Source organism: Prinia subflava, chromosome 3 (assembly GCF_021018805.1).
Source record: "Prinia subflava isolate CZ2003 ecotype Zambia chromosome 3, Cam_Psub_1.2, whole genome shotgun sequence".
Classification (NCBI taxonomy): Eukaryota; Metazoa; Chordata; class Aves; order Passeriformes; family Cisticolidae; genus Prinia; species Prinia subflava.
In genome coordinates this window covers 87,961,289-87,988,658 of record NC_086249.1, presented here as the reverse complement: position 1 = coordinate 87,988,658, position 27,370 = coordinate 87,961,289, and the positions used below count along the sequence as shown (strand labels likewise).

The window sequence follows — 27,370 nt, the reverse complement described above, 5'->3', positions numbered from 1 at the left end:
ACCTCAGCTATGCACACAGGCTGAGAGAACTGGGGCTGCTCAGCCTGGAGAAGAGGAAGCTCTGAGTAGACCTCAGAGAAGCCTTCCAGTACCTAATGGGAGCCTACAGCAATGCTGGAAAGGAACTTTTTACCAGGGTATGTAGTGATAGGACAAAGATAAATGGCTTTAAACTGAGAGTAGGTTTAGCTTAGATATCAGGAAAAAATTCTTTTGTATGAGGTTGATGAGACACTGGAAATTGTTGCCCACGGAAACTGTGGATGCTGCATTGCTGGAAGTGTTCAAAGCCAGGTTGAACAGGGCTTTGAGCAACATGGTCTAGGGGAAGATCTCCCTACCCGTGGCAGGGAGGCTGGAATAAGGTCCCTTCGAACCATTCTGTGATTCTGTGAACATCGTTCTGAAATGTAGATCTCTGCTTTGAGACTCTTAAAGATAGATGTTTAGTTGCAGTATTTATTTGATAAGTTAATAATTAATTCATATATTTTATACTGCACTTGTACAGGATGAAAGCTATCAGGATTAAAGTTAATTCAAGACATCATGAAAAAAGTGTTTTATTTTCAAAAAATAAGCTTCTTTCATGCATTCATTGGATAATTTTTGATATTTATCTGTTTGTTGCTCTAGGTTAGGGAGTAATGGGAAGCTGTTTTTTCAGCACTTATGCATAACCTGACCCTTCAGTGTGCTTAGGTTCCACAAGTGGGATTACTGTGATGGGACCCCGGTCTGGAAGAGATCACTGCAATTCGATGCATGTTGCTTGTAAATAAAAATTATCCTGCATTTTGTGATACCATTTAGAAGGAAACTTTTAAAGACTGAAAATGTTATGTCAAAGCTTTTAAGAAGGAAGAGGCATGAATAGTTAAAACAATACAGTTTCTCAACCCCATGAAATGGAAATATGTGGTAAATAGTGTTTCTCTGTCCAGCTGTACTACTTGCAGGAGTAAGGATCACTCATATGAGGATTTAAGGGATAAAATCCAGGGCTGCCATTTCAAAGCACTAAACAGAATTATTAAACAATAGTGTTTTGCAGGAATGTCTCCAAACAGCACTTTTTTACCACAGTACAAGAAAAAACAAACTGAAAGCATACCTTTCTCTTTGGCATTTCTTCCACATGACAAACCTACTTATATATGTTAGGAAGAAAAGGACATAGTTTTAAGTAGAGGGATATGTTAAGGAAGACAGATTCACGTGAAGAATGAAAAAGAGAACAGTCTATTTTTTTGATTGTTTAAATTTCTTGGTATCCTAAGTTTAAATAAAAAACTACTGAGTCTTAATAATTGTCTGGACCAGGATTCTTTTATGGTATTACATTACAGGTAGTACCATCCTTGCAAAGTAGGAGCATAGCATGTCTCAAATTTATAAAAAACCTGAAAACCAGAGATGCAGCCTGTTACTTCTAGCTGTGACTATTTATTCCCCTATGTCACCATCAAAATCTGCAGCAGAGATCACAGAGATCATACAGGTTTTGTACTGCTTCATGGATTGTACCTGAAAATCAACTCTTTCACTCACTGGGTTAGCACTGCTCTTGGAGAATTTTGGAGAGTGAAAATTACTTTGAACATTATGACAGCCACAGCCATGATTTCTTGACTTTTTTTCTGAACTTTTTAAGGTGGATTCTCTATCCAAACTTTTGAATCAAGGTGCTAGCAGGACTTAGGCAGCATGAGAGAAAAGTTTTGTTAGAACTTGAAAGAAAACCACAGTGTGAAGCGAAAGCAACATGACACTGCAGAACCACCACAAACATTCTTTCAGTGCTTCTATTGTGCTCTCTCCTTGAAGAACTTCAAAACCATGTCTATTCCCACAGTTTTTGTGACTGTACCCTTAGTTCAAAGCAAGAACTGAAAGCATTGTGTTTGTCTCATGCACAGATGTTGCCAGATCTTGAGATGGAACCCAGGGTTTTTACCTTCTGTCAAGTACAAATATTGCGTTCATATTCTAGCTAGTAAACAATGCTGCCTCAAGTAAAGGAAAAAAAATCTGAATTCCTGTCTAGGTCTCAGATTTGGATCACATATTTTATTCCAAAGGGCTCAGTGTTTATTTCAAAGAGAGAAGCTGAACAAATATTTTATTTTTAATTGTGTTAGATAGAAATATCTTAGAAGTTTGACAAAGCATTATGCTTTACTAGAACAAAAAGAGCAACCTGAAACTTTAAAAATGATGAATGCTGCAGTGCAACTCCCAATAGAAAATCTTAGTATAGGGCACAGACAGATCAGATTATGTTTATCTTTGATCAAGAGCCAAAAACATCAGGAGATAATGATAGTAATTTTGTATTCTTTTATTTTCATAGAGAACATGAGATAAGCATTGGAAACGGTTGTTATTTATATTATATGAGGAATTAATTATTAAATTACTTTATTTAAAACAAAGCTGTCTGAGTGAAATAAAATTGGATACTGTTCTGCCGTTCTTACTTTTAACATTCAATTAATTATCTTCTATTATTCCATTCTTCAGCCTGAAAAAAAAAGACAAAAAACCCACCAAACCCCAAAAAATGCCCAAAACCTTTCAATTAAGTATAGTCTAATGCCTGGACATATATCCACTTTTAATGCTGCAATTCACTTCCACAGTTTTTGATAATTTTAGATGCAGTAACCGAATCTCCTTATCACTTAAACACAGTATGAGGTCACAAAGATTCAATTTCCATTCCAGTGTAAACTTTCAAATAGAGATAACTTGTAGTTTTTTAGTTGATTTCTTTTTTCTTAATTAATGCATTCCAATCTGTGCTGCAAAGAGAAGAGTCCAAAGGTGAACCTTACCTATCTTTACAGAACTGTTATTACAGATATCTATAGGTATCAAGGTGACAGGATCCTGTTTGGAACTGGAAGCAGGGACAACTAGAAATTTGAACATGAACTTTCTCTTGCTGTAGGGGTGGGGCTTTGTTTGTTTGTTTTGTATGCTGGTAGTTATATTTGTTTTTTCTCCAGGTATGGTCCATTTTTTAAAAATTCAGGAAAAGACAAAAGGGGAACCAGATTAACCTTTGTATTCTTCAGTAATGATTAGGGAGAACTCAGTGTTGGAAGTTCAAAACTGTTTCTGTAGGTGAATATATATATAGGGGGGAATTTTGTGAAAGACTATGATTGGAACTGCATGCTCCTGTTACAGGTGGACTGCTAATTGACATTGAAGGAAACTTATTCATATCATTAATATGGGATGTCAAAGTTCAAGTATGTGTTCTGTACACTATGTGCTCAATCTACAACTATTTATAAACATTGAAATCACAGGAACATGGATCTCTCACATTAATATATTCATACATTACAAAAAAAATCTCTGGAATTCAGGAAAGAAAGCAGAGTTTCTTGTGCACGTAGCTGTGTTAAAGGAGTCATCTTGGGGCCAATAGAAAATGTAAAAGCTAAATCCCATATTTTGCTTAGCTCATGAAGTTTCTGACCAGTGTATTCAGTTAATTCAGTTACTTTTCTACCATCATTCTTATAAAGTTCTACATCTTCATTCATTTTTTGCTAGAACATATTCAGCCATGTGTGTTTTCTCTCATGTTCATTTGGTCCCACACTTTCATTTGGACCCTGTGGTCCCACGCTTTCTTTTGTTCTTTAAACTATGTGGGCTTTCTTCCTCAACAATGACAACTGTTTCCTTGTCCCCATCTGTCTGCTACTCTTTGAGACTTCCCCTCAGAGAATGTGCATCTAAGAAACTAATTTTTAAAATTTTTGACACCATGACCTTTACTGACATTTGGGAGGTTGACATCTCTCTCTGAGTCGTATCTCAGCATCCTGTACACTCAGGCTGTACTTCTCATCAGCATGCTCAGCTTTAGGTTATTGAAGTTGAGATCAGTCAGGAACAAGGTCTGAAGGTGGAAGAGCTGGGCAGAAACAAACACAGCTCAAAACAAAAATAAAAATAACTGCAACCTGCAGAAGTACAGGCAGTCCCATGGGTTGAACAATCAGCATTCATGGAATCACAAGAGGACAGGGCTGGAGTTTGAAAGGACCTAGCTCTCTGACCCCACCATGGGCAGGGATGCCTTCCAGTTAGGTCAGGTTGCTCAGGACCTCGTCCAACCTGGCCTTGAACACTTACAAGGATGGGGCATCCATAGAATGGGACATTCACAGAAATATTTTTCATTCTGTCAAGATACTTTTGACCTGACACTGACAAGTGTCTGTATATATACAGACATGTGCAGGTAGATATATTTTTATATATCTGTGTGAATATGTATGTGCTTATCTAAAACAATCTTTTCAGACAGGCTGATATTTCTCCTATCTTTAGCCTTTCATTTTCTCATACATGTGCTCACGTGCTCAAGTCCTTGCTTGTCTATACACTGATCATTCCCCATTTAGGCTCCTTCTCTTGCCTCTTCATGAATTTGATTGTTGGCTCATTTTGTTCCTTATTGTTGAACTACTGTCAAAATTGTGTCCCTGGTATTGATTCAGCCATGTTAATTTGCCATCACTTCAGTATCTTTCTGTTTTGTTGTTCCCTGAGTTTCAGCTTCCCAGGGTTCCTTTGAACAGCCTATATGGTGATACTTTGCTGTTGCTTCTCCCTTGATCTTGTCATTGTCCCAGTGCTGCCATTTTCCAAATAAATATCCATTTTTCATATTTAATCCTCACACCTAGAGCAATGCACAATGTTTCAGGGCAAGGTCACTTCACGCTCAAAGACAGCCGTTCCAAATCAGTGAAGTCTGAATTTTTGGTTTTTTTATAATATTATAAGTCAAGGAATTTTAAAATAATGTTAATAAAAGATGGCATCAGTTTTTGATCTTTTAGTGCTAGGCTCTTTGCTTGAAATGTTTAGCTACTTTTGGGGTGAGACTATGGTTTTGTTTCTTGTATTCATACAGTATCTAGCAGAGCAGACTTCTGCTATGGGACACCACTCTGTAGGGAGACAGAGGAAAGAATGCAGTATGTCACTTCATTTTCTTATAAATTGAATGCTTTAGCACTTCAAAACTAATGACTAATTTCAGCTTTGGATTCACCATATAATAATATAGTAAGTATTAAAAGCTTCAGGAAAAAATTCTAAATGTTAGTTTCATGATTTTTTGGCTTATAAACATTTGGGACAGTCCCCTAATAATGAATTATGGTTTTAAAAGCATGCTCTATAATATTTATATATAAAGTTGATGAATTAGTTTAATTTTAACCAACTATCACTCATCAATAATCAATTAGTCATCTGTGAGCTATGGATAATTATCATTATTTATGTTTTAGCCTAAATTCTCTAACCTTTTAAAAAGACAGTATTTGAATAAGTGTCCCTGGAGGGAGTATTTCAGTGCTCAGCTCTGCATTTAATTACTACAAATTTCTTTTAATTTCACAGTTATTCACTAGTGATATTTTATTTACAGATAAATGTCTTATACAGTGAGGAAGAAAAGAGGCATTAGCAGGCTCAAGATTTAGTGTTTGGTCCTTTCTTATGTGTTGTTAATTAGCATATTAATTGATTACTTGTCTATTTATTTATTTTCTAAGCTTATTTTTTTGATTTTGCATGTTGTAGAGTGGTGTAGTTCAGGTGGATTCCTGGTGCTGAGTAACAGTCCTTATAATTATGAAGGAATTCAAGAGAGATCGCATGCTTATCCAGCTTGATGAATTCCAGCCTAAGTCCTCTGAACCGTTCCAAGAGGTGACAAAAAGGCTTTTTCCCACCTGCAATGTGAAAATGAGGCACTATCATCACAAATGGTGGGGTCTCCCTACCAAGATTTGATAAATTTGCTGAGTGCTTGTCATTACACTTTGAAAGGAATTAGCTAAAGAATTCTGTAGGATAGAACTGTTCTTGTGAACCTTCTTTAAAAGTGCTTAAAGGAAATGTGCTGGTCCATAGATCTAAATTCATTGTTCTGATAATTTAGACTTTTGTCATTAATTTACTTGTTTCCCAAATTTGACAGGCACACAAAAATTGCAAATATGAGTGTGAAACTGCTAATACAAAAATGTGCTAAAAATGTAAAGCTGCATTCACTTGTCCGTAATCCTTTCCAGGCCATAAACTGTGCTTTTACTTATCCTGTTGCAGCTAGGGATACTGCAGTAGCATATTGCAATATTGCAATGTAGAACCCCTTGTAATAATGCATAGCTTACAGTATCATATCTATTTTGGTGTGCTATGCAATTATTTATATTGGCACCCTGCAGTATTTTTGGGATACAAGCAGTATTTACTGTAGCTCTTTCCAGCTGGGCTCAACACCACGCTTCCTGCCTTGAGAGCAGTTGATGCTCAGGAATTTAGACAAGAATTTATTCTTTGCTTTTTCTTCTCCTGTGGCCAGAGGTTATTTCCTTTCCTGGTGTTCATAACCCAGCCCCAGTCCAGTCTGGAGTCTCTGGAAAAGTGGCAAGTGCACTACAAAGTAACCTGTATGGGCAGCAGGGCCAAAAAGGTACAAACAGAGAAGCTTTTACCTCCATTACTGCTCTGAATAAATCCAGTTTCTTCTCTTGCTCCACAGGTTCAGTTTTCCCTCCTTGCAATGCTTTCTTAGAAACCCTGGATGTCCTCAATACCTCTTCCTTTGCACAGGCTACCAGCTGGGCAAGCAGCTGGGCAGCACAGGGGATGTGTCCAGGGCACTGCTTCAGCAGGCCCTGAGTCAGCTCAGTTCTCACATGCTTTTCCTCCTCAGCAGGATCACTAACAGAGCTCTCACTGCAATTCAGCAAGGAATTTTAATGGAATTTGTAGGACTTCAGCCTATCTAAGGCTTCTGTCTCTGTTTCTTTAAAGTTAGACATTCAGTTTGCAGCTATGGTAGATATAGAGGATAGCTGCATGGAGGCATTATAGGCAGTCAGGACAAAGTTAGAGAGAAGGTTGAATTTAAATGAAGTCCTTTTGGAAGCAAGGGGTTTTTTCACTATCCACAATATATTGTCTCCCTCTAGAATGCCAAAAACCTCTGCTTTTTCACTCCCTCTTCTTCCCTTTCACCAGGACAACTCTACACAGTCGGAAACTGTTTTTACGGGGAGCAGCTGTTTAAAATATTTCTGTAGTTTCTGATTTTTTCTGAGTGACCCAGTACTTCAAGAGACAGGTGTTCTAAGAATATTCACCATTCTACAGCTGTAGTTTGCTTAGCCAGAGAAATAAGTGAATGATAACACCATGCAAATAAAATACTTTGAGTACCTGAAGTGTAACTTTCCCTTTACTTTTTCCAATCAGCTTTTAGTTTTTATTTTTGCTTTGTTTTTTTGTTTGTTTAATCCATGCCTCGGAAATGTGTCCTTCAAATCCAAGGCATCTCGAAAAACTAGACATTAACATTTCTAAGTAAAAGCTGCTTGGTTTTCAGAGGGGCTGCAGGACTTTCAACAGTCATAAGCCTAAAGAAAATAGTGTAGGCTCTAGAAACTTCTGAGGAAGTTGTCACTTAGAGAAGTTTTGTGAGTAATTTCAGGTAATTTGACACTTCATTAATAGGAAATATGGTTCTCTTTCACTAGTTGCTCCATGATAGCTTGTTATCCACCTCCTCACTGGTGCTGGCTGTTACAGTCACGCACCTTGGAGAAGGATTTGCTCTCAGTAAGAGTAATATTTTGATGTACTTGGCTGTATGCCCCCACATGCTGTAGTGCTGATGAAAGGGTGAGAGTAAGAATGACCCTTTTAACAATGGCATGTTCTGAAGTTATTTTAATGAATTCTGAAATTAAGTCACTAGCTGCCAAAAAAGAAAAAAAAAGTAAGGTAGATAAAGTTAAGAGGGTTTTTTTTGTCTGCAGAAATGAGCTTAAACAGAGTTCTTCCTCTACTCTGAAAAACAGTGTGGGTTTTTATACTGAGGGAGCCTTTTCTTAAATTTCAGAACCAGTCTCTCAGTCACATACCACACACTGACTTTGCTATCTAATTCCTCTCTTTAAAATTGCATCTACCATAAATAAAAGATGCGAGGATACCATAAACTCCATCTGTATCAATTCATTTCTTTCTCACCAAGGAACTAACCCCACCCTGGAGTCCAGACCTTGCTGAGAATTCAGGAGCTGTAGCAGTATCATTCTGTAGTGCCATGGCAGGCCAGGTAAGGAAACCTGCATTCATAATTCAGTTTCCTGAACACAAGTATATACTCATCCCATAATGAATACATTCCCAGTTGTCATGTGAAACAAGTGGTGTCAGTAAATGAGAGCATTCATTTTGTAATTTGAAGCTGAGCAAACCTTTTGGCCCCATACATAACTTTAAAATAGAAAGGAAGAAAGACATTGATAGCAGAAATCATCATGCCAATTCAAAATAAGTAAATAGAACTTCATTAAATTATCAGATTTAATGAGTAAGTAACATTAATTTGCATCTGGAGTTGACTGGCTGTTTTGCAAATTGAATAATGTTTGACCAAAGAGATGATCACACACCTTGGCATGAGATTTCCTGAAGACTGCCAACAGTTGTACACTTCCCCTATTCCCTCCTTTTTTTTTTTTTTTTAAATCATCATATGTAGTATCAGGTGCTGACTTTTCATTTTTTGTTAGTGAATTTCTCTCCTTTCGATATCACAACATCAGAGAAAATAGTGATATATGTGAGTGCATTTTAAAGTGCTAAAGGGACTCAGTGAGTCAAGATTGCCTTGTAGTGAATCCATGAGATGTTGCCCTTGGCATGAAGACTGCCTGGCAATTTCTGACCCTTCAGCACCTCACTCTTCCCTCTCTGTCACAGCTCATCAGCTTCTCAGTTTTTCTGCTACAAGTGTCTATGGAGATGGCACACTACATCTCTTATAGATGCTCAAAGGATAATTCTTATTCCCTACTTTGTTCCCAAGGATTCACCCACACCTGGCTTACAGTGCAGCTGCACAGAGTGGTGCCAGCAGGATTAGAATAGTGGTGGGGGCAAATCAATATTTCTTAAACTGGCCTTGTCATCACAGCCAGAAAGTGACAGTGTCATGTTAGAGACTACAGGACTCCTCATATTCAGTGTTGTTTGTATTCCTTGTACATGACCAGTCCCATTCAATAGAGAGATTTAACACGTGAAGGCTGCCAGGACATTTGCAGTGCCTGTTCCCACCCCAGGGAAACCACCAAGTCCCAGTACATGAAGGGTGACTGTGGAAGGCTCTGGGTACTGCCCTGAGACCAGTTTTATATTGTCTCATGAAAGAGAGTTAAGAGAGTTATTTCTTTTCATTTTATTTTATAAATGAAAAAACCTGAAATACTCAGTGATGTGAAGTGGCAAAGGCCACAGAATAAACATCACTCCTAGGCATAAAAGTCAAGAAATAACTTACATGAAAAACTTGATCTGTAGGGTTTTTTTTTTTCTATCAGTCTGTGCTCAAAATAACACAGCTCTCATAACAATTTCTTCATGTTTTCTTTTCTGGATGTTATCAGCCAGGAATGAATCTTCCTTAAGACTAATAAGAAAAAAACCTAGTAAACCTGTTGCTTTTAAAAGCATGCTCATTATGCCATGTGCACTATGCCATTTTCAGAATCTTTTAAAGTGGTAACTCTTTTTATACTTAAGTATTTTTTTTCACAAGAGAATTGGGATGTGCTAGGATTTCTCTGTATGGGTTAAGTCAGGCATATGAATTTTGTTTTCAAAACTAGCTTTTCTTCCACACAATAACTTATTCCTTGAACAAACAGCAATATCTAGCAGGGTAAGAGAAATGGCTAGCACTGAATAAACGTATTGGAGGAGAATATTCACCTTTTACATATGACAGGTGTTAAATACTAAAATATCTTTAAAGCCAGCTGGCAGAGTCAGGCTGGTACAGTGCTAAATTTTGGATTTAGTGTGAGAAAATTGTTGATAACAGGCTGATGACTTGTTGTTGCTAAGTAGTGCTTTGTCTAAAACAAGGATTTCTTTACTCTTTCTCCAGTCTTTTTTAAAATTGAGTTTCTATCGGATGTACTGATTAGGAGACCCATATTGTATATCCCCAAAAGAGTTGAGTATTTCACTCCAGCTAAGTGAGTTTGTTTAGCCTTGTGAAAAGACGGCTTAGGGCAGACCTTCCCATCATGTTTCAGTATTTAAAAGATGACTACAAAGAAGATAGGTACTTCTTTTTACAGGCAGTCCAATGAAAAAATGACAGGTAATGGATACAAGTTACTGCTGGGGAGATCCTGATTAGACATGAAAGGAAAATTTCTCACGATCAGCAATTGGAATAATCTCCTCAGGGAAGTGGTGTTGGAATCCCCAGTGTTAGACAGTTTTAAGATTCTGCAGGTCAGGGTACTGGACCATCTTGTCTAGACTGAGCTTTTGCCAGGAAAGTTTGGAACACATGATCCTTGAGCTCCTGTCCAACCTGGCTGCTGGTACTTAGACAACAGCTAGAAAGCAAGAAAACACATTTTTTGAAATGATTGTGTTATGAGAAATGAAATCACTTTAGCTTCTTCTTTGATTGTAATGTCAGAAAAGAAAAGAAAAAAAAACCTACAAAAGATATCAAAGTCTTGATACTTACACTGAGATATCCTTAGCAAATGAAAACCCAAATAATCACATTAACATTGCAGTCTTTTGTTAATTAAAAGCTGGACTGGGAGAACAACTGCTTTATTTCAGTTTCCTTTACAATGAAGAGGTGAAATCCTACCTAAATCAAATCAATGGCAAAACTCATAGAAATCACAAGTTAATAATTTAGATGAGTAAAGGATCCTTTGATGTTTGCCTTTTTAAGTGCCTACAAAAGAGCAGCATTTCCAAAGACAACCATTGGACCATTTCTGGTTTTTACTTCTCACATTTCGCATGTAAGAAGTATTCCCAAGGTTGCAAAAAAAAGATTTGTAAGAAACAATAAAACCAGACTCTCTGGTGAGAGACCAGTTGTTTCTGTTGGTCTCATTTATGTGATTCTATTGTAATATATGATTACACATCTGCAGGCAGATGGAAATGTTTTACTAAATGGGAAAATATAGCTGATATCATAGGGATCATTTGAGATTTATTAGAAAGTTATCTGGTGCAGACTTTTTTCCCTGTAAAATAAACCCACACAATGTCCTGCTAAATTATTCAACTAGAGGCCTATTCCTCTGACAGTCTAACTCCTTTCTTCCTTCCTTAGACTTTGTCTTCCTCTTTTCTCACACCCAGTCTCCACCTCCTTGCCTGCTCAGATCCTTTTCAAGTTGTACATGCTTAGCATCCATGTCCCAAGATCAGTGTTTTCCTGCTTCAGGTCTGTATTTATTCTGAACCTTTTCCTTTGGTTCCCAGACTGCTCGGACCTCCATGGATACTCAACTATATTCGGTAAGCCCCTGCCATCCCACAGACCACTGTTCTGCTTAGGACTCTGCCCTCTCTGCTCTCTTGCCCTAGTGGTTCTACCCTGCAAGGCTTTATTTTCCCAGCTGTTTCCCCAACACAGAAATTCCCATTTGTATATTCTCATCTTGCTATGCTGACTTTTCCCTGGTCCTTCTTCTACTGTTTCTTCTTCCCATCACCTTATCCTTCCACCATCTCCACCCCTTTTTTGTTCCTGGGGTTATAATTTACAGCATCTGTGTTGTTATTTTAGTCTCTCATTTGAGGCTCTCATTTGATTCTCCCATTTGATTGTACTTCTGGAGAGGCTTCCAGCTCACCCATCTCCCCGTGTCAGCACCTTTTTTCATAGTGATGCTTTGCTCGCTCTGCTTTTCCAGTTATCCATCTCCATTTCTTCCCAGCACCTCCTTCCAGTCTAGTCTCACCAGGAGCATTTTTATCCACTGCTAGTCTACCTATTATATATATTTGTCATACTCCTTTCTGTGTGTCTAACTTACGGTGCTTGTTTCATTTCAATTTTCAGTTGAACTTCTCTGTGTTAACAATTGTGTTCTCAAGGGAGGGGAACAGGGGGCACAGGAGAGACAAACTCTGATTTTAGATCTGGAATATGACCCTGCCTTAGGTCATCAGGTGGGAGAAGTCATTACAAGGATATTGTAGGTGGGTTCGAGTAGCCCTGACCTGTACCATGATAGTACACATCCCATCTGGTCAGCTGGAAGTCTAGAGCTCAGTTAGTGTTGTCAGTCTTCAGAATTTTTAGCTGCAAAACTGTAATGTACAGTTTTTTCAGATCTTTGTTTGAATTTGGAAGGACTGGCAGCTAAAGGCAAAAGGAATGCACTTGGCACAAAAACATCTCCTGCCAAATTTAAATGCAGATTTCAAAGCACTGAGGAAGCAGAGCACAACTTTTTATCATTGATGGCAGCATATTTTCTGTAACTTGTTTTGTGAAATTAGCTGGTGATTTTATCGGACATTTTTATAAAAATGAAAATTAAATAAAATCAGGCCTAGGAAATACTGCAACTGGGAAATTTAATCTGACATAACTGAAGTTTGACGTTGCAGTATGTGAAATAAGGACCTAATAAGGGGAAACGTCAAATACACATAATCATAGATGAAACTACAATCCCTGCTGATATGAGTAACAGCTTTAAAAAGTCTGAAATATGTTTTAAATAGTTGAGGATAAGTTATGAACTGAACTACATCTCTTGGAACTGATTCTTAACATTCAACTAATGGCTGGATTTAGCCCTTTGTGTATAGCAAAACAATTTTTAAAAACTTGTTGCAGGCAGACATTATAAATTCTCTGCTTTCTAAGGCCAGGTATGACCACAGTAATTGCAGAATCTGACCTCATGCAAGACAGACTGCAACATTCTGCATATTAATTCTTTTATTTCACCTGTAACTCACAGAGGAACATGATAGCTGTTAGTGTATCTGAATCCAGCTATCCATATGCATGGATTCCGGATGGCTCTTTCCTGGGTTGGGTTCAAGAGAAGAGGTCAAACCTAATGGCTGTGATGACAAGACTGTATCATAATGGGAACACACCACTAGCAAAACTTTCCAATTAACAGGGGATGTACTGAGCTGAAATAAATTGTTTCAAGTGATGATCAGCCTGGTGTGAAATTATAAACTCCTTGTTATTATCAAAATGACTAATTACAGCCTCTGATGCAGAATAGCACACCATTTTTTTAAATCTGGGAAACTGAACTGAAAATGCATCTAGTCTTATGCAAGACCTCTACAGAAAAATGAAGAGCATACAATTTTTAGCTTGTATTTTTATTTAGTTGAAGCATTATTTCAGTATAAAGTATAATGTAGTATTTCTTCCTCCTTTTTTCCTTCCCAGTCTTTTTAAAATGTGTGTTTCTACAGGATGTCCTAATTAGGAGACCCATTCTGTATACCCTCAAAAGATTTAAGGATTTCACTCCAGCTAAGTACCATTTTTGACTGTGAAAAAACAAACAAACCACCATTTTAATGGGGGAGAGAAAACCAGGGCAGCCAGGCTATTCAGGGAAAACTGAGAAGTAGGCTTAAGTTTTATATAAGCATTATAATTCATGTAGGTGGTTCTATCTTTACAGTTTTCTAACACTGTATAGGACTAAATTATGTTAATTTCTTTAGTACTTCTATGTGAAGCAACTCACACACATTTTAAGGCTTTATCTTCCTTTTGCCCTACAGCTTTCATATCAAGCAAACACATGTTAAAAGCAGTTAAAAGCAAGTCTGAGTCTGTCCTCTCCATTAATAGGTTTTAAATTTAAAGCTCTTTGAAACTTTCATCCCCGTTAGCTCAGCCCAGGAGCACTGAACCACAACTGTCTGCCAAGTGCTGGCAGACTGTCCTGAAAAAAGAGTGGCAGTTCTTCCACCCCTGGTTAGACTCCTCAACCAATGCTGAATGAAGGAAAATAAGTTAGATTTCTCTATTTAGTGGAGTACACGAAATAAGTAAGGGTAAGATGCCTTGAAATTCCAGTTCTTTTCTTTTTTTTGTCTTTCACAAGTGCACTGAAAACTGAAAACATCCCTTAATAGATTACAGTCTGTTCTTTGTCAAAGATTCCAGGTGAAGCAGAAAAAGTGTGATATTTCTGTAACTGTACAATACCCAAAAATAACTGTATTCACTGGAGCTTGATATCATGCAGAAAATAAAAACTAAAAGAATAGATTAACTGAAGGTAATAGAAAAAGCTATGTCTCTATATTATTCACTCATGGTTTGCAACATACTTTGAATAGTGCAGTCAAAAGTACAAAACATTGTCACTTATACTATAAGTCATATATGATAAACATAGCTTCTAAAAATACATTTCATTAAGTTCTTTATATAAAAATTATTTATGATTCAACTAATTATGTATAGGTTTTCAGGATTTCAGTAACATTTATGATTTATAAAAATAAGGCTCTTAATTACAGAATTAGAGAATAATTTAGTTTGAAAGAGACCTCTGGAAGTTATCTAGTCAGCAGCCCCTTTTCACAATGGGGACAGGTTGCCTAGTGACTATTTTGACTGTCTTCAAGGACAGAAACTCACAGCCCCTTTGTGCAACCTCTTCATCATTTAAACACCTTCAAGGCAACAGCAGCCACCTTTGCTGTGAGAGCACATGGTCAGCTCCTTGTCCACAGGATCTGTGAGACCTTTTCTGCAGTTGTCAGAGTTAACAGATGTTTTTTCCAAAATAAAGAGTTTGCTTAAAGAAAATCACCAAATTGTGAAATCCACTGCTTTTGCTGTGATTCGTTTTTCTTTCATCTCCCTTTTCTTTATTTCATTCACATTTGATTTTTGTGCCAGTTGTTTGACCCTGAGTCTCAAAAGCATTTTTGAAATACAAATTTCATTTGTACCTAAGACATTTCTGAGGTTACCTTTAGGGAACTCTGGAGGATGAAGCAAAGCAGACTTCTATTTACTTTGAAAAAGCACCCAGCAGCTAGTGTCATACAGTGGAGACATACCACAGCACATATTTAATAATGAGAATGGACAACCCTAAAGGTCTGGACAAACACATCAAGAACCATTGAAACCCTCTTTTTTCAGACACGTAGTTTCCAAATTACATTCAGCAGCAAGGCAGGTTTGGGGGTGGAGGGGGTTGGTTTAGGTTTTTTGGGGACGTTTGTTTGGGGGTTTGGGGGTTTTTGTTGTTTTCTTTGGTTATTTTGGGGGTGGGATTTTTTGTTTGAGGGGTTTTTCAGGGTTTTTGGTTTGTTTGTTTATTTAGCTGGCTGCTTGGTGGGTTATTTTTTTTGTAACATGTTTCTAAGGGGATAGTTTTAAAAGTGTGAATTGAGAATGTTCATCCAGTAAGGTTTTACTTTGATCCTGTCAATGGACTACAGCATGGGCAACATACCAGTTATGTCAAACCTAAGAATCTTTGCTCTTGCTGTCTTCAGTAACAACGTATAGATTGTTTGAGAAATAGCTGATACCACTCTAACAAGTAATAATCATTATCTTGAGCACCCAGATTACTTGCCTGAACAAAAATTTTACCAGCATTTAGTATCTATAATGGGAGGGGGCTTCTTAACTTTACTGGCTTCTGATGACTTTCATTCAAAGCCCATTAACTCAGTAGGAAAACTAGCACAGCCTTTAGTGCATATTTGATTAAAGACATTTGATCTTCAGGAAATTGAATAATCTGTAAAATAAGGGTCAGGATGTTTTTTCTTGTAAAAGTAATTGAAATTCATATAAGGAAAGAACCAAGTAGACATTATTGCTCTTTATCTCTATTAAGAAATTTTGTTTTATCAATTTTTTTTAATTAGTTATAGGAGTAATTAAAGCATTTTAGGGCCTCAAGTATGTGGCACGTGATTTGGTTCTTTCTGTTGAAGCAAGGTGGTTACTATGGAAACAAAGACATTGGAAGATTTGCATCACTATTAACTTCAGGAACAAATACATTATTATGAAAGCAAAGAAAACTTTGAATTATGAAGTAAAATAAGTTCCTTATTAATTACAAAATCATGGGTAAAAGCTAATTTTATATATTCAATAGGAAGCACTCTCACAAAAACAAACAAAAAAATGGAATTTAATGGAACAGTCATTTCAATATTCAATAACATTATCTAGAATATGTAATTCCCAAAATGTAGATCCCATCTTCTGCACAAATAGTTACAACAAGGTGAAGGACTTACCAAAACCAACTTGTTTTTCCCACCAGGGTGTAACAGTAATTTAGAGAGTAGAGCTTCTCTTGACATAGTTACTCAGGCAATATAGGGGATGGTTCTCCTGGCCATTCCTCAACTGTTTACACAATTCTTTCTAGGCCATCTCACAGCCTGGTGTGTTTATGCACGGGGTGAACCAGCCCATGTACAGAACTAAGGAGTCAAAGGCCCCCACTCTGGGAGAGCCTGATATCCTGCGGGTTTGCAAGCCTTGCCAGGCTTTGTTTTCCAAGCATCTGGAGATACAGGAAAGTGTTGCCCAGGCCAGTAGGAATTAGAGAGATGTCAGTTCTCCTCTCCTGTACATAACTCACTTTTAACTGTTAATGGCACTGTAATGTTCAAAATCAGGGAACAGTTGCATAATTGAAATATGTCCAGACTGGGCAAATCAGCTCCAAATATAGCCATGAGGCTCAGAAGCTAGAACAAGAGGCCAAGCTAACCTGTAGGCTGATTTCACTGGAGTGTTTGCTAAAACACATCCATATATACATATGGATACATATATGCATGCCCATGCACATGTGCACAGAGCCATGCTTAATGAATCAGGTACAGCTCTTTAACTAGTAAGAGTGGTCAATAAATCATCAATTGTACACCCCACACTTTGGAAGGGACCTCCCAAGAAGATTTGTTTCAACCTTTTATGTAAAAGGGAGCCTACATGACTATATAGCCTATTCATCTTGAAAACTTCCAGTGATGAGGACTCTCCCTTGTCACTGGGGAGGCTGTTTTAGTAAATGACTGTTCCCACTGTATTACATGTCTTTTTTACCTTGAAGTGAAATATCTCCCAGTGCAACTTGTACCCATTGCTCCTTGTCTTCTCTATGTGGCTGCTTGTGAAGAGACAGTCTGTTTGTAGATGACCTTTAAGTAGAGGGATATTCTTATGCACCCCCTTGAGCCTTCACTTATCCAGGGAGATCTTACTTCAGTCAATGAAAAAAGGAGGAAATTGAAAAGCTGTTGTGCAAGAAATCAGGCTCAGCACTCAATCAGTATTTTGTGACCTCAAAATGTTATTGATGGCCATGCACAGAAACACCAGAGAATACTCTGCTCTCTCTCTACACCCCTTGCACATTGCATTACTCATTCTTTTCACTTTGCAGAACATGCATGAGCACCTGTAGAGATGCATGCTTTTTTGTGTGTGTTTTGTATGGCTAAAGTGAGGGTATTTCTCACATAGTCTATAGGCTCATCTCTCACAAAGCATGGATGTGGAAAATACATGAAATAATGCACTGGGTAAATCAAGTTCATATCTTTTCTCCAAAGAAAACTTTGTCTGAGATCAAAATCAAACCGAATTAATTGAAGGCCTCAAGTTTAAGCTTCCATGTGCTTTACAGTTTTTGTATCCTCCCAAAGTGCCGTGAAAAGCATACTTATATAATCAGTATTGACTCATGTTTTCAGCACAAAAAGTTTGGTAGCCTTGATAGTAGGCAAAATTTCAAAGGCTGTCATAAATTGAATGAATAATTTGTCTGAAGGAGTCTGTATAAAATGGTCACATTATGTAAATGTGTCAAATGAGATGCTAAGATCTCCCTCTCTCTTTCTCTAGGAATAATTGGATTTGCACTTCTCTCTAAATTGCTAGTCTTTTCAGCAAAATGTCAGGTCATTCATTTTTCATTACCTGAATTCCTGTCATATTAGGGTTACAATTGTTACAGAAAAATAAGCAAAGCTATATGGGAGGGTTCAGGCAAGGTGTTTCTACATTTTACTACTGTTATCCCACCTGATGTAAAGATGGTCAGGAGGCCATGTAAGACTAGCTCAGTTTTGCATCCTGAGTTTAGGTATGCTGGAATGGATAAGATGAAACATATTAAAATTCTTTTAAAATCATTCAAAGGTCATAAAATCATAGAATATGCTGAGTTGGAAGGGACCCAAGATGATCATTAAGTCTAACTCTGGCCCTGCACAGGACACCCCAATAATCACACCTTGGATGTGCCTGAGAGCACTGTTCAAACAGTGGTTGATCTCTGTCAAACTTGATGCTGTGACCACTTCCCTGGGGAGCATATTCCATGGCCCAGCCACCCTCTGGGTGAAAAACCTTTTACTGATATCCAAACTAAACCTCTCCTGACCCAGCTTCATGCTGCTTCCTTGAGTGCTGTCACTGGTCATGAGAGTGAAGAGATTGGTACCTGCCCCTCTGCCTCCCCTCCTGAAGATGTTGATGACCACAATGAGGGCTCCCCTCAGCCTCCTCTTCTCCAGGCTGAACAGAACAAGTGACCTCAGTTTCTCCTCATACTGCTCATACTGCTTCCACTCAAGGCCCTTCACCATCCTTATGGTCATCCTTTGCTCTGTCTCCAATAGCTTGATGGGGGTTTTTTTTAATATTATGATGGCCAAAACTGCCCCAAACACTCGAGTTGAGGCTGCCCCAGCTCAGAGCAGAGGGGACAATCCCCTCCCTTGCCTGGCTGGTGATGCTGTGCCTGATGCCCTCCAGGACAGGGTGGACCCTCCTGGCTGGCTCATGTTCAGTGCTGCTCACATTCAACTTCCCATCAACCAGGACCCCCAGGTCCCTTTTCATGGCTCTGCTCTCCAGCCTCTCATTTTCTAGTCTACACATACAGCCTGGGTTGCTCTGTCCTAGGTGCAGAATCTGGAATTTGCTTCATTACTCACACCTCTAGAAGACCATCAATTTTGCATTTGGCATTTTGGAGGAAGAAGAGGTACCAGGAAAATGGCCCTTTAAAATTATGATTATTTATCAGAGTTTTTGAAGAGATTAAAGAAAGGTTGGTCTATACCTGTCACTTGCTGTTCTTATAGAAAAGGGACTGTGGATTCAGGTGTTTCATTCTCTATTATTCATAAGTATTTTGCTCTTAATTGAGCATTTATTGAAATCTAGTATATACACGCACTTACAAATTGCTTTTCTTTTCTGAGGGTTAAATACCCTCTTTTCTGATGACAGATTTTACTAAATTTACTAGTGCAAATTGATATGCTCAATATTAAGGCAATAAACAAAGAATCTCATCCTTATTTCATTAGTAAAATGTTCAAAGTCTTTTCCTGTTAGAAGATGCAGAGCTGTTATTGATTGCTCCAGTTCTCTTCAAGAACACACAGGCCTTTCCTTTGTATTTTGCCTTTCAGCTGAAAATCTGAAATGTCAAGAAAGCAAAGTTCTAACTCAGAAGGGCACAAAATAATGTTTTAGAAATTGAAACAGACCTGTGTTTGTGAGTCTGAAATCTTACAGTTGCACATATCTGGGCTTGTACTTGCACTTTTTTCCCTAAAAGCATCCTTTGATTTCATACAATATGATCTATCACCTTGCAAACTACAGCAGATTTATTTTAATGTATTTTTAAATGTCTTGTGGGACCAGAGTTCTGTGGTGATATCACAAACATTCTGACAGAATCCACTAATTCTTAACTCACAGAAGTTTTATTCCAGTTTTACCTTTCAAGCTGTGTGTAATCAGAAACAAACAATAATGTTTGGTATATAGTCATGGGATCTCAAATTTTGATGAAGTAGAACTGGCTTGAGTTTTATGGTTGGACATGCTGCTAGGGATTATATGAGTGCAGTAAAAAACTACAAGAGTACTTGCAAACATACCTTCTTGAGCTAAAACTCACTACTTTAAAGTTTCCTCATGCAATTGTTCATAATAGCATGAACAACTCAAGAGTTTATACAAATTGATTAATTCACATTAATAAAGTGAAAAAAGTCTGTGATCGTCTGCAAAGCTGAGCTAAGTGAACATGCAAATGTACTGTGGCTTCCACGTGGAGTGTTTGCTTCTGGCTGGTTTGATTTTTTAACATTGCATATACATTAATGAGGACTGTTGAAAAATAATGTGTCCCTGCACTATTGACCTCTCAAATGATAGTTGGATTGACACTGAATTGATTATTTCATTTCTTTGTGAAAGTACACTCCATTAGGGAGTGAAAAACAATATCTTAGCAGGGGAGGGAGTAATTTCTTTGGCTGTTTTGCTGTCTATAGCATGCATCTCTCACCCCCTGAGCGTTGTTCTTGAACATCCACATTACTTTCAGGCCTTCCACCCAGAAACTCTTGGCACATACACTGCCAGCAAAGCAAGAGCCAGAAACAGAGTTCAGCTCAGGTTCATAAAGTCTAGCAGGAGGTGAGGGGCATGTTGTAGCAGCAGCTGGACAGGTCACAGCATGACCAGAAAAAATGGAGCATAAATACAAGCATGTTTTGGAAGTAGTAGTGAAGGAGATCAGGATATCTGGGAATGGAGTTGGATGCACTGATGAGGTAAGGGAAGGAAAAACCTTTAGTATTATACATTAAATGCTGTTAAAGAAATAAAAAAAACCTGAAAGACTCGTGACCATTGTCCATCTTGGGTATAGCCTCTGAGAAGCTTTTGCACTGCCCAAGGTATATCTATTGAAGACCTTTAATAAATACCTACTTTATTCTCTGTCTAGTCTCTGTTCTAGGTAGCTAGTCCAAGGCATCAAGAGAATTATTTTAGCAACTCCTAAATGTGAGGTCTGGTGCTTGGTCAAAAGCTTTGTATAGAAAAATACTGATAAATTATATTATCAGGTCAGGTTGACAAGTATTTTAGATGAATGTTTAAGCCTTTTATTCAAAAAAGTTAAGCTTATATCTAAACTTGAAGACTGTGGGAAACTCAGGTTCCCCACACCAAAATTCCTTCAGGGCATTTGTTCAATCTAGTAGATGGTTTTAGTTGGCTGAGTAGGAAGTAGAGCAAATGAGGAGAAGAAAACTGAGAGATTTACACTTCTGTCTGGGGCAAGCTCTAACCATGGGCAGCAAGCATGTGACAGAATGAGCACCAAGCTGGGCAGTTGCCAACCTTTTTATGGTATGTAGTCTGCAAGGTATGGTATTCACTGCAAGGAAAAGGTGGAGCCATCAATGACTCAAGCGAGGAAAAAGCAGAGTGCTCCAGAATGTGGTAATTAGCCCATGGTGCGCTTGTCAGCAACATTTCAGAAGGGTCATAAACACAAAACCAAACCCCCATAAAACACAACTGTAAGTGGTGCTTTGGTTAGTATAATTCACCCTATGTCAGAATTGGGGTTTCTGCTCAGCTGGGTGACACTTGCCTCATGCATCATGACACTGGACAGTGGGATCAGCATTTTCCAAAAGAGGTGCGGCTCTCTGGCTTCCCTTGGGTTCCCCAGTGGTGCCTGCATGGCTCCTAATGTGCCAGGAGGGCAGCAGCTGGGAGTATGTGGTGCTCACAGATGCACCTCTGTTCTCCCTGTAGTGGAACTGCTCTGACAGTCCCTCCCATTCCTGGAACAGGAGCTGCTGGTGCTCTGTGTTAGCCCAGCTGCTACAGGCTGCCTAGAGGCAGACAGAGCCAGTCAGTGAGAGTCCTGGCTGTGCCAGGCCTTCTAGCCATGCCAGGAGGTGGACTCACAGCTTCACTCTCAGGAGGGCAGTCAATAAATATCCTTTGATGTGCTGTTTGCTGCACTGAGAAACAAATGCAGAAGGGTGCAGCTGTCTCTAGTGTCAGCTTTATTGCAGGCCAGCAGAAAGAGCTGAATTAGGCTTGTGGCAGCTCCACCGCTGTTACCTAATGCAGGCCAAATCACCACATTGACCTGCTCCATTTCTTACCTGTCTAGCTGCCCTTTTTAACCTGCCAGCTTTGCATAATACTGGATTGTTTTTACACATACCCGCTTAGATAAGATGGAATTTTTCAACCACAAAATGCAGTAATATGTATTGACTGATTAAACCCAGATTTTTTTCCTCAATAAAACCTCTTAAATAATTACAACTTTCAGAAATGTTTAGGCAGACATCTGCAGAAATCACGACTTTAATAACACTGCATAAATTTGGCTCTTTAGATAATATTTTGTTTTGTTTTTGTATAGATGCCTGTCATTAGTTATGTAGAAAACCGAATTTCAGGTTTTGGAATGAACACTTCCAGGATCTTGCTTGAGCAGAACTATGTATCTCATGGGCAGGAGCTCATGTTGAAGTACTTGGTTTTAAATACATTCCATGTCCTGAGAGGCTGGAAGTACACTTAGCTAGGGTGCTGCAGGACAGCTGTGCAATAGTTCAGGTTGTCCTTAACCCCCTTCATTGCACTGGATTAGCCCATGGGGAAAAGAATGAGTTTATAAGCCCTCTAGCTCACTACAATAAGTCTTTAATAACATGCATTAAAATCAGGGTGTCTGGTATTTGTTGTGCTCTTTTAACACTTCAGCTTCCGGTTTGACTCCTCCATGGAGGCAGGAAAATAAAGGTCAAATATATTGTGGCCTCAAATATATTCTTACACTTTTGCAAACCTTTATTAACTCACATATCAGTCCAAGCTGTGTTTTAGTTTTTAGTGTGGTCAGATGCTAAATCTATTCCTTCTTGATCCTTGATTCCTGATTATTGTTCTAGTCCTTTTTTGATTAATTACTCATTAAAAACAGAACTGAAACAACACCCAGATCCCAACCAAGTTAATAATTTGGGTATCTTCTAATAGCTTAATTGAAAAGAAAAAACAATAACTTCTTCTATATAGTCAGTGTTGTCACTCTCTAAACAGGAACAAAATTCTTCTAGTAAGTTTGAATGCCTCTGTAAAGAGAAAACGTTATTTCCATTTTTGTATGTCTTCCCATTACAAAAACAAAATAACTGTGAAAATAAGTATGCAGTGAAAGTTTCATTGACCTGTGTTCTCAGTAAACATGGTCCTTGTTATGGGCAAACAGTTTTTAAGTATATATAATATTTCTTTTCCAAACTTATAGTACACATCAATGGACAACTCTTGCTTTATGGTGCTATATATATAGCTCTTGTCCTATTGTTTTTCCTCAAAGGCCACAGGTATGAAATTTCTGTTTCTCTAAAGGAGAAGAAGCAGCAAAGGAAGAGCAACCCACAAGACAGATTAGTTTAGTTAAATAAAAGGGCAGAACTGCACTTACAAACTGCAAGGTATATTGGTATATTTGATGGCCTGGCTTTGCAGAGACACAAGAGTGTAATTGGAGGTTCTCCTCAGAATATTGCTTTCTCAGTTAATAAAGATTTTATGTGGTCAAGAGTTTGAAGTGCTTGGATTTCCTTTAGTTTCCACAATGTCCCATGTTAAAGAGAGATTAATAAAAAATTGTGACATTCCTACGAAATATGGAATTATTCAATACTCAACTTAGTTAACATCATTGGAGTCATAATGGTTTCCCATGGAGATATTTTCATTGCACTTTTAATAGAAAATAGTCCTGGACAATTAATTAACAGTGTAGTATCTCATGGGTCTTTCCTTGTGATATACTATAATCACTTGAGGCAAAAATCCTAGTCCCCAGGAGTCTATCAACATCATAGCTGTTATTTCTTTACACATAGGAATGTGGAGTGCAGTTGTCAGGCTCTGCACATTTGAGACTTGAGGTCAATCATTCCTATTAAAATGTTACCATTCCTGGCTGGAGAAATACAGAGTTGACCACATGAATTCTGCAGAGGAGTAGGCATCTGTTTCACGACAAGTACATAGAATAAAAATTAGCTTAAGTTTTTCCATGTGCACCTGGCATGTCCACTTAAATAAAGAACTCCAAAGGAAGTTCACACAATACCCCAAACCTGTCTCAAAACCACGCTTGATAATCTGGCAGTTATTCTGGATTTGATTGGCAACTTTTTTAATAGGTCAGACACAACTCCTGGAGGCAACAAGACTAGTTGGATATGTCACTGTGATGAGGTGAAAATATAACTGCAGCACATGCAGCATAATGCCTTTGAATTAGAAGGAAAACATTTCAGTGGAGATGTGTTTGCATGGACTGTGTTAGTGACAGGGAGTACATCTTGATCTCTAACCAGCCTGCAAGTACTAAAGATTGATCTGCCATGTCAGCACCACTCTGATCTCCCTGCTGGCTTCCTTGAGTGAGTTAGAATGCCACCACACTTCTGCTTTGTGATGCTTTATTCCTCATCTATAGCAGTGTAGCTGTGTGGCTTTAAGTTACACACTTTAACAAACCCAGTATGGAAGTGTATAAGCTGTTTCATTTTGACTGTTGGAAGGAGGTGATTGGAGGGGGGCAGTGGTTCTCAAGGAACATATAACTAAACTTAATTTCAACTATGCAAAGTTGTTTTCTTTAAATCAGGAAATAGCCTCAAAATATGCTTTACTCTGGTCAGTTCTACCCCAGGATCAAGGGAAATGCAAAAGTGACAAAAGCAGTCAATGCTTGCTGCTGAAATGCTTTGGTCATGGTGGATTTGATAAAAATGGTGATCAGGACTATTGTTACATATACTGTCCCATAGGATGGGTCTTAACACATGCAGCAGTTTCAAAGACTGGACCAGTTCTCAAAGCTTTCCAGCAAGCAGTGAGGGGAAAATTCAAATGACTGCTTATATTAATCAGTGTGAGAAAAAAAAATATTTTTAATAAGAAAAATACAGTTGTTTTACTTCAAAAGGAATTGAAAATCTCATTTTACCTGATAAATATCTGGTTTAGTTTTTGGCTTTTTAAAAAGACATTTTTTATGGACGCTGACTCTGAGAAGATGATCTTGGGAATGCTTTTTTTTGTCTTCTCTGACATAAAGCAGGAGCACACAACTCAGTATTTCTCTTCTTTAGAAGCTTACATTAATTTATTTTGACAGCATTTCCAACCCATGTAGTAGTTTAGGATTATCTGTTTGTGCTACCTTCTTATTATAGACAAGCAATGCTTTGCGTGAGACTGTTAATTTGGCAAAGGGCACGGGTTCACATTTGGTTTTCATAGACTGATAGATTTAAAGGCTAGAAGAGACCATTATGATCATCTAGTCTGACCTCCCACTTCAATCAGGGCACAAGCCTCATGCAGTCTTTGCTGCAACATGATCATGACTTCAGCAGCAGCATGATCATGAGCTAGACAGCAGCCTAAAAAAACGTGATCAATACTGAGTTGCCTTCCTCTAGTTTTTAGCATTAGTTTTTCCAACTTGGACTCCTGTCCCTGGATCATATCATTTTATAGGCATGCAGAATCAAAATGAAACATCATCCTTAACTGTCCTTTTCAATTACATGTCTGTGGTTTCATCTACTTGGATTTATCCCAAGATTATAGGAATATTTATGTTGTATAATTGTCAGACCATGCTAAAGGGACAGTAAGCATTCTTTTCACTTTATACTGGATGTTGTAAAAACAGTTTCAAAGCATGCATGGAATGTAAAGATCTTGGGCTGGATCTACATAATTAAATCAGGAAGCATTCAGCCTTGCTTTTGCTTTTTGAGAGCAGTTGGCATCTACTGAGTTAACATACGTGAAGCCTGTCCACAGAGCAAATTTACAGTAATTATTGTGCTTCTTTAAAAAAAAAAACAACTCTTTAGAGTTTCAAAGATTAATTTTTAATAGACAGTTAATAATGAAAATTAGCAACTGACAAAAAAAGATAAGAAAAGGAAGGTGTGGACGTTTAAGAAATTATAATTTACCTAGAACATTATCAAAAATACCGTTGAAACTTGGTTTGCCCAATAGAACAGCAGTAGAAGATTAGGTGGGAAGAAGGAAGATACTTGGAATCAGGTTACTCTGCTCATTTTCACGTGCATTCATCATAGTGTGAGAGCACACTTTCTTCAGACTTCCAACCTGGCTAAAATTCACTCTCCCAGGAACTCTGGTCTACAACAACTAGATTAATTTTCCAAGTTGGCCGGACCTCCAACTCCAGCACTGTCCTCTTACGCAACTGGGGAAGTTCCTGGTGTGGATGAAAAATGAGGTTGCAACACTTTGGAAAGTCTCTGAGCAAACATCTGTTTCTGAAATTTAAGTGTTCAGGCCTTTTCTGTGTCCCCCTAAATGGAGTAAAGAAAGAGGGCAGAGCTCAAACACTGCAACTTTACTGTTACATGGTAGCTAAAGTGGCTCCATGGTCTGTCTGAGAAAATAATGGGGAAAGTACTCAAGGAAGATACTGCCAAGAGAAAATCTGGGTAAACATACTGCAGGAATTGATCGAGTTTTATGAGCTTTAAAACCTTTGAATCAGGCCACTTTTAAGAGCTGCCATTCAATACTGCCCTAGTGGAAATGGAAAGATTGACATTAATTTCAGACTAGCAGCCACCAGGCTCCTGTTGTCTGGTAAAGTGTTAATAGAAACCAATGTTCTTCAACAAAAAATTAACAAAATTCTGATTATTCTTGACTTTAAAAACCCCAATCTCTCGCATAACAAATGGCATGGAAACAGAATTCCAGGCTTCCCACACTGAAAATTACACAGTTCAAGGATATAGAGCATGGGAATGGATTAACTCCAGTTTTTCTAAGGCAACTCACATGTTTCATAGTTTTCTTCCATTTTCATGGTCAGGAATTCAGAAGAAATCCAGAGACCTGTGAAGCCATAATAATATGTATGGGATTATATTTATGGTCACTGGATAGGAAACTTATTATAAGATTTTATCGAATACATATATATATATATATACAGGAATATAGATTATTGTATCCAGATTTTGGAAATATCCTTAGTAGAATAATCTATATATAATCTATGGGTCAATACATTTCTGTTTCAGAGAAAAATGCTGACTCTTCATATATTAATGGACTTAGCTGAAGAGAAATAACTTTCAGTTATTTAAAATCATTGTGGTGTTCCACAACCATTTTGAATACATTTTTTCTTCATAGTATATATAGGTACCAACTGCTATTATTTTATATATTCAATAATACATTTTAAATTAGATAACCTCAAACAAGAATACACAATTTTCATTGGAATTCTTAGTGTAAAATAATAAAATATTTTAAAAAATAATATATAGTATTAGAAGTTTTATAAATAAAATTTCAAGAGTATTTGCATAATTGAATAACATTAAGGAACTGTTTATTGAAGGCAAAAGTTATCAGATATTGTAATTACATGTATTTTGCATGTGAGTCTCAGCCCTACAAAAGGACATCTGACAGCACGGCCAACATGCCTTTGCAATTAAGATCATTCACAGTACAGCTTATGGAAATGTAGGATCCAGCACAAACAGTTCTGTAAAATGCCTGTTCTTGTTA

The 27,370-nt window shown here is 37.8% G+C and overlaps 1 protein-coding gene across 5 annotated transcripts in view; it reads left to right on the top strand.

Annotated features, from left to right (window-relative positions):
• Window positions 1-27,370, top strand: part of MID1 (midline 1) — a 239,171-nt gene that overhangs the window by 166,611 nt on the left and 45,190 nt on the right. For 4 of the 5 annotated variants that reach the window (XM_063392821.1, XM_063392823.1, XM_063392820.1 and 1 more), the window contains exon 3: window positions 8,087-8,170. The exons of the other annotated variant lie outside the window; for it this stretch is intronic. In XM_063392821.1, the coding sequence (XP_063248891.1) occupies window positions 8,087-8,170 (84 nt within the window). The remainder of the gene's footprint in view (window positions 1-8,086; window positions 8,171-27,370) is intronic. 5 annotated transcript variants of the gene reach the window in all.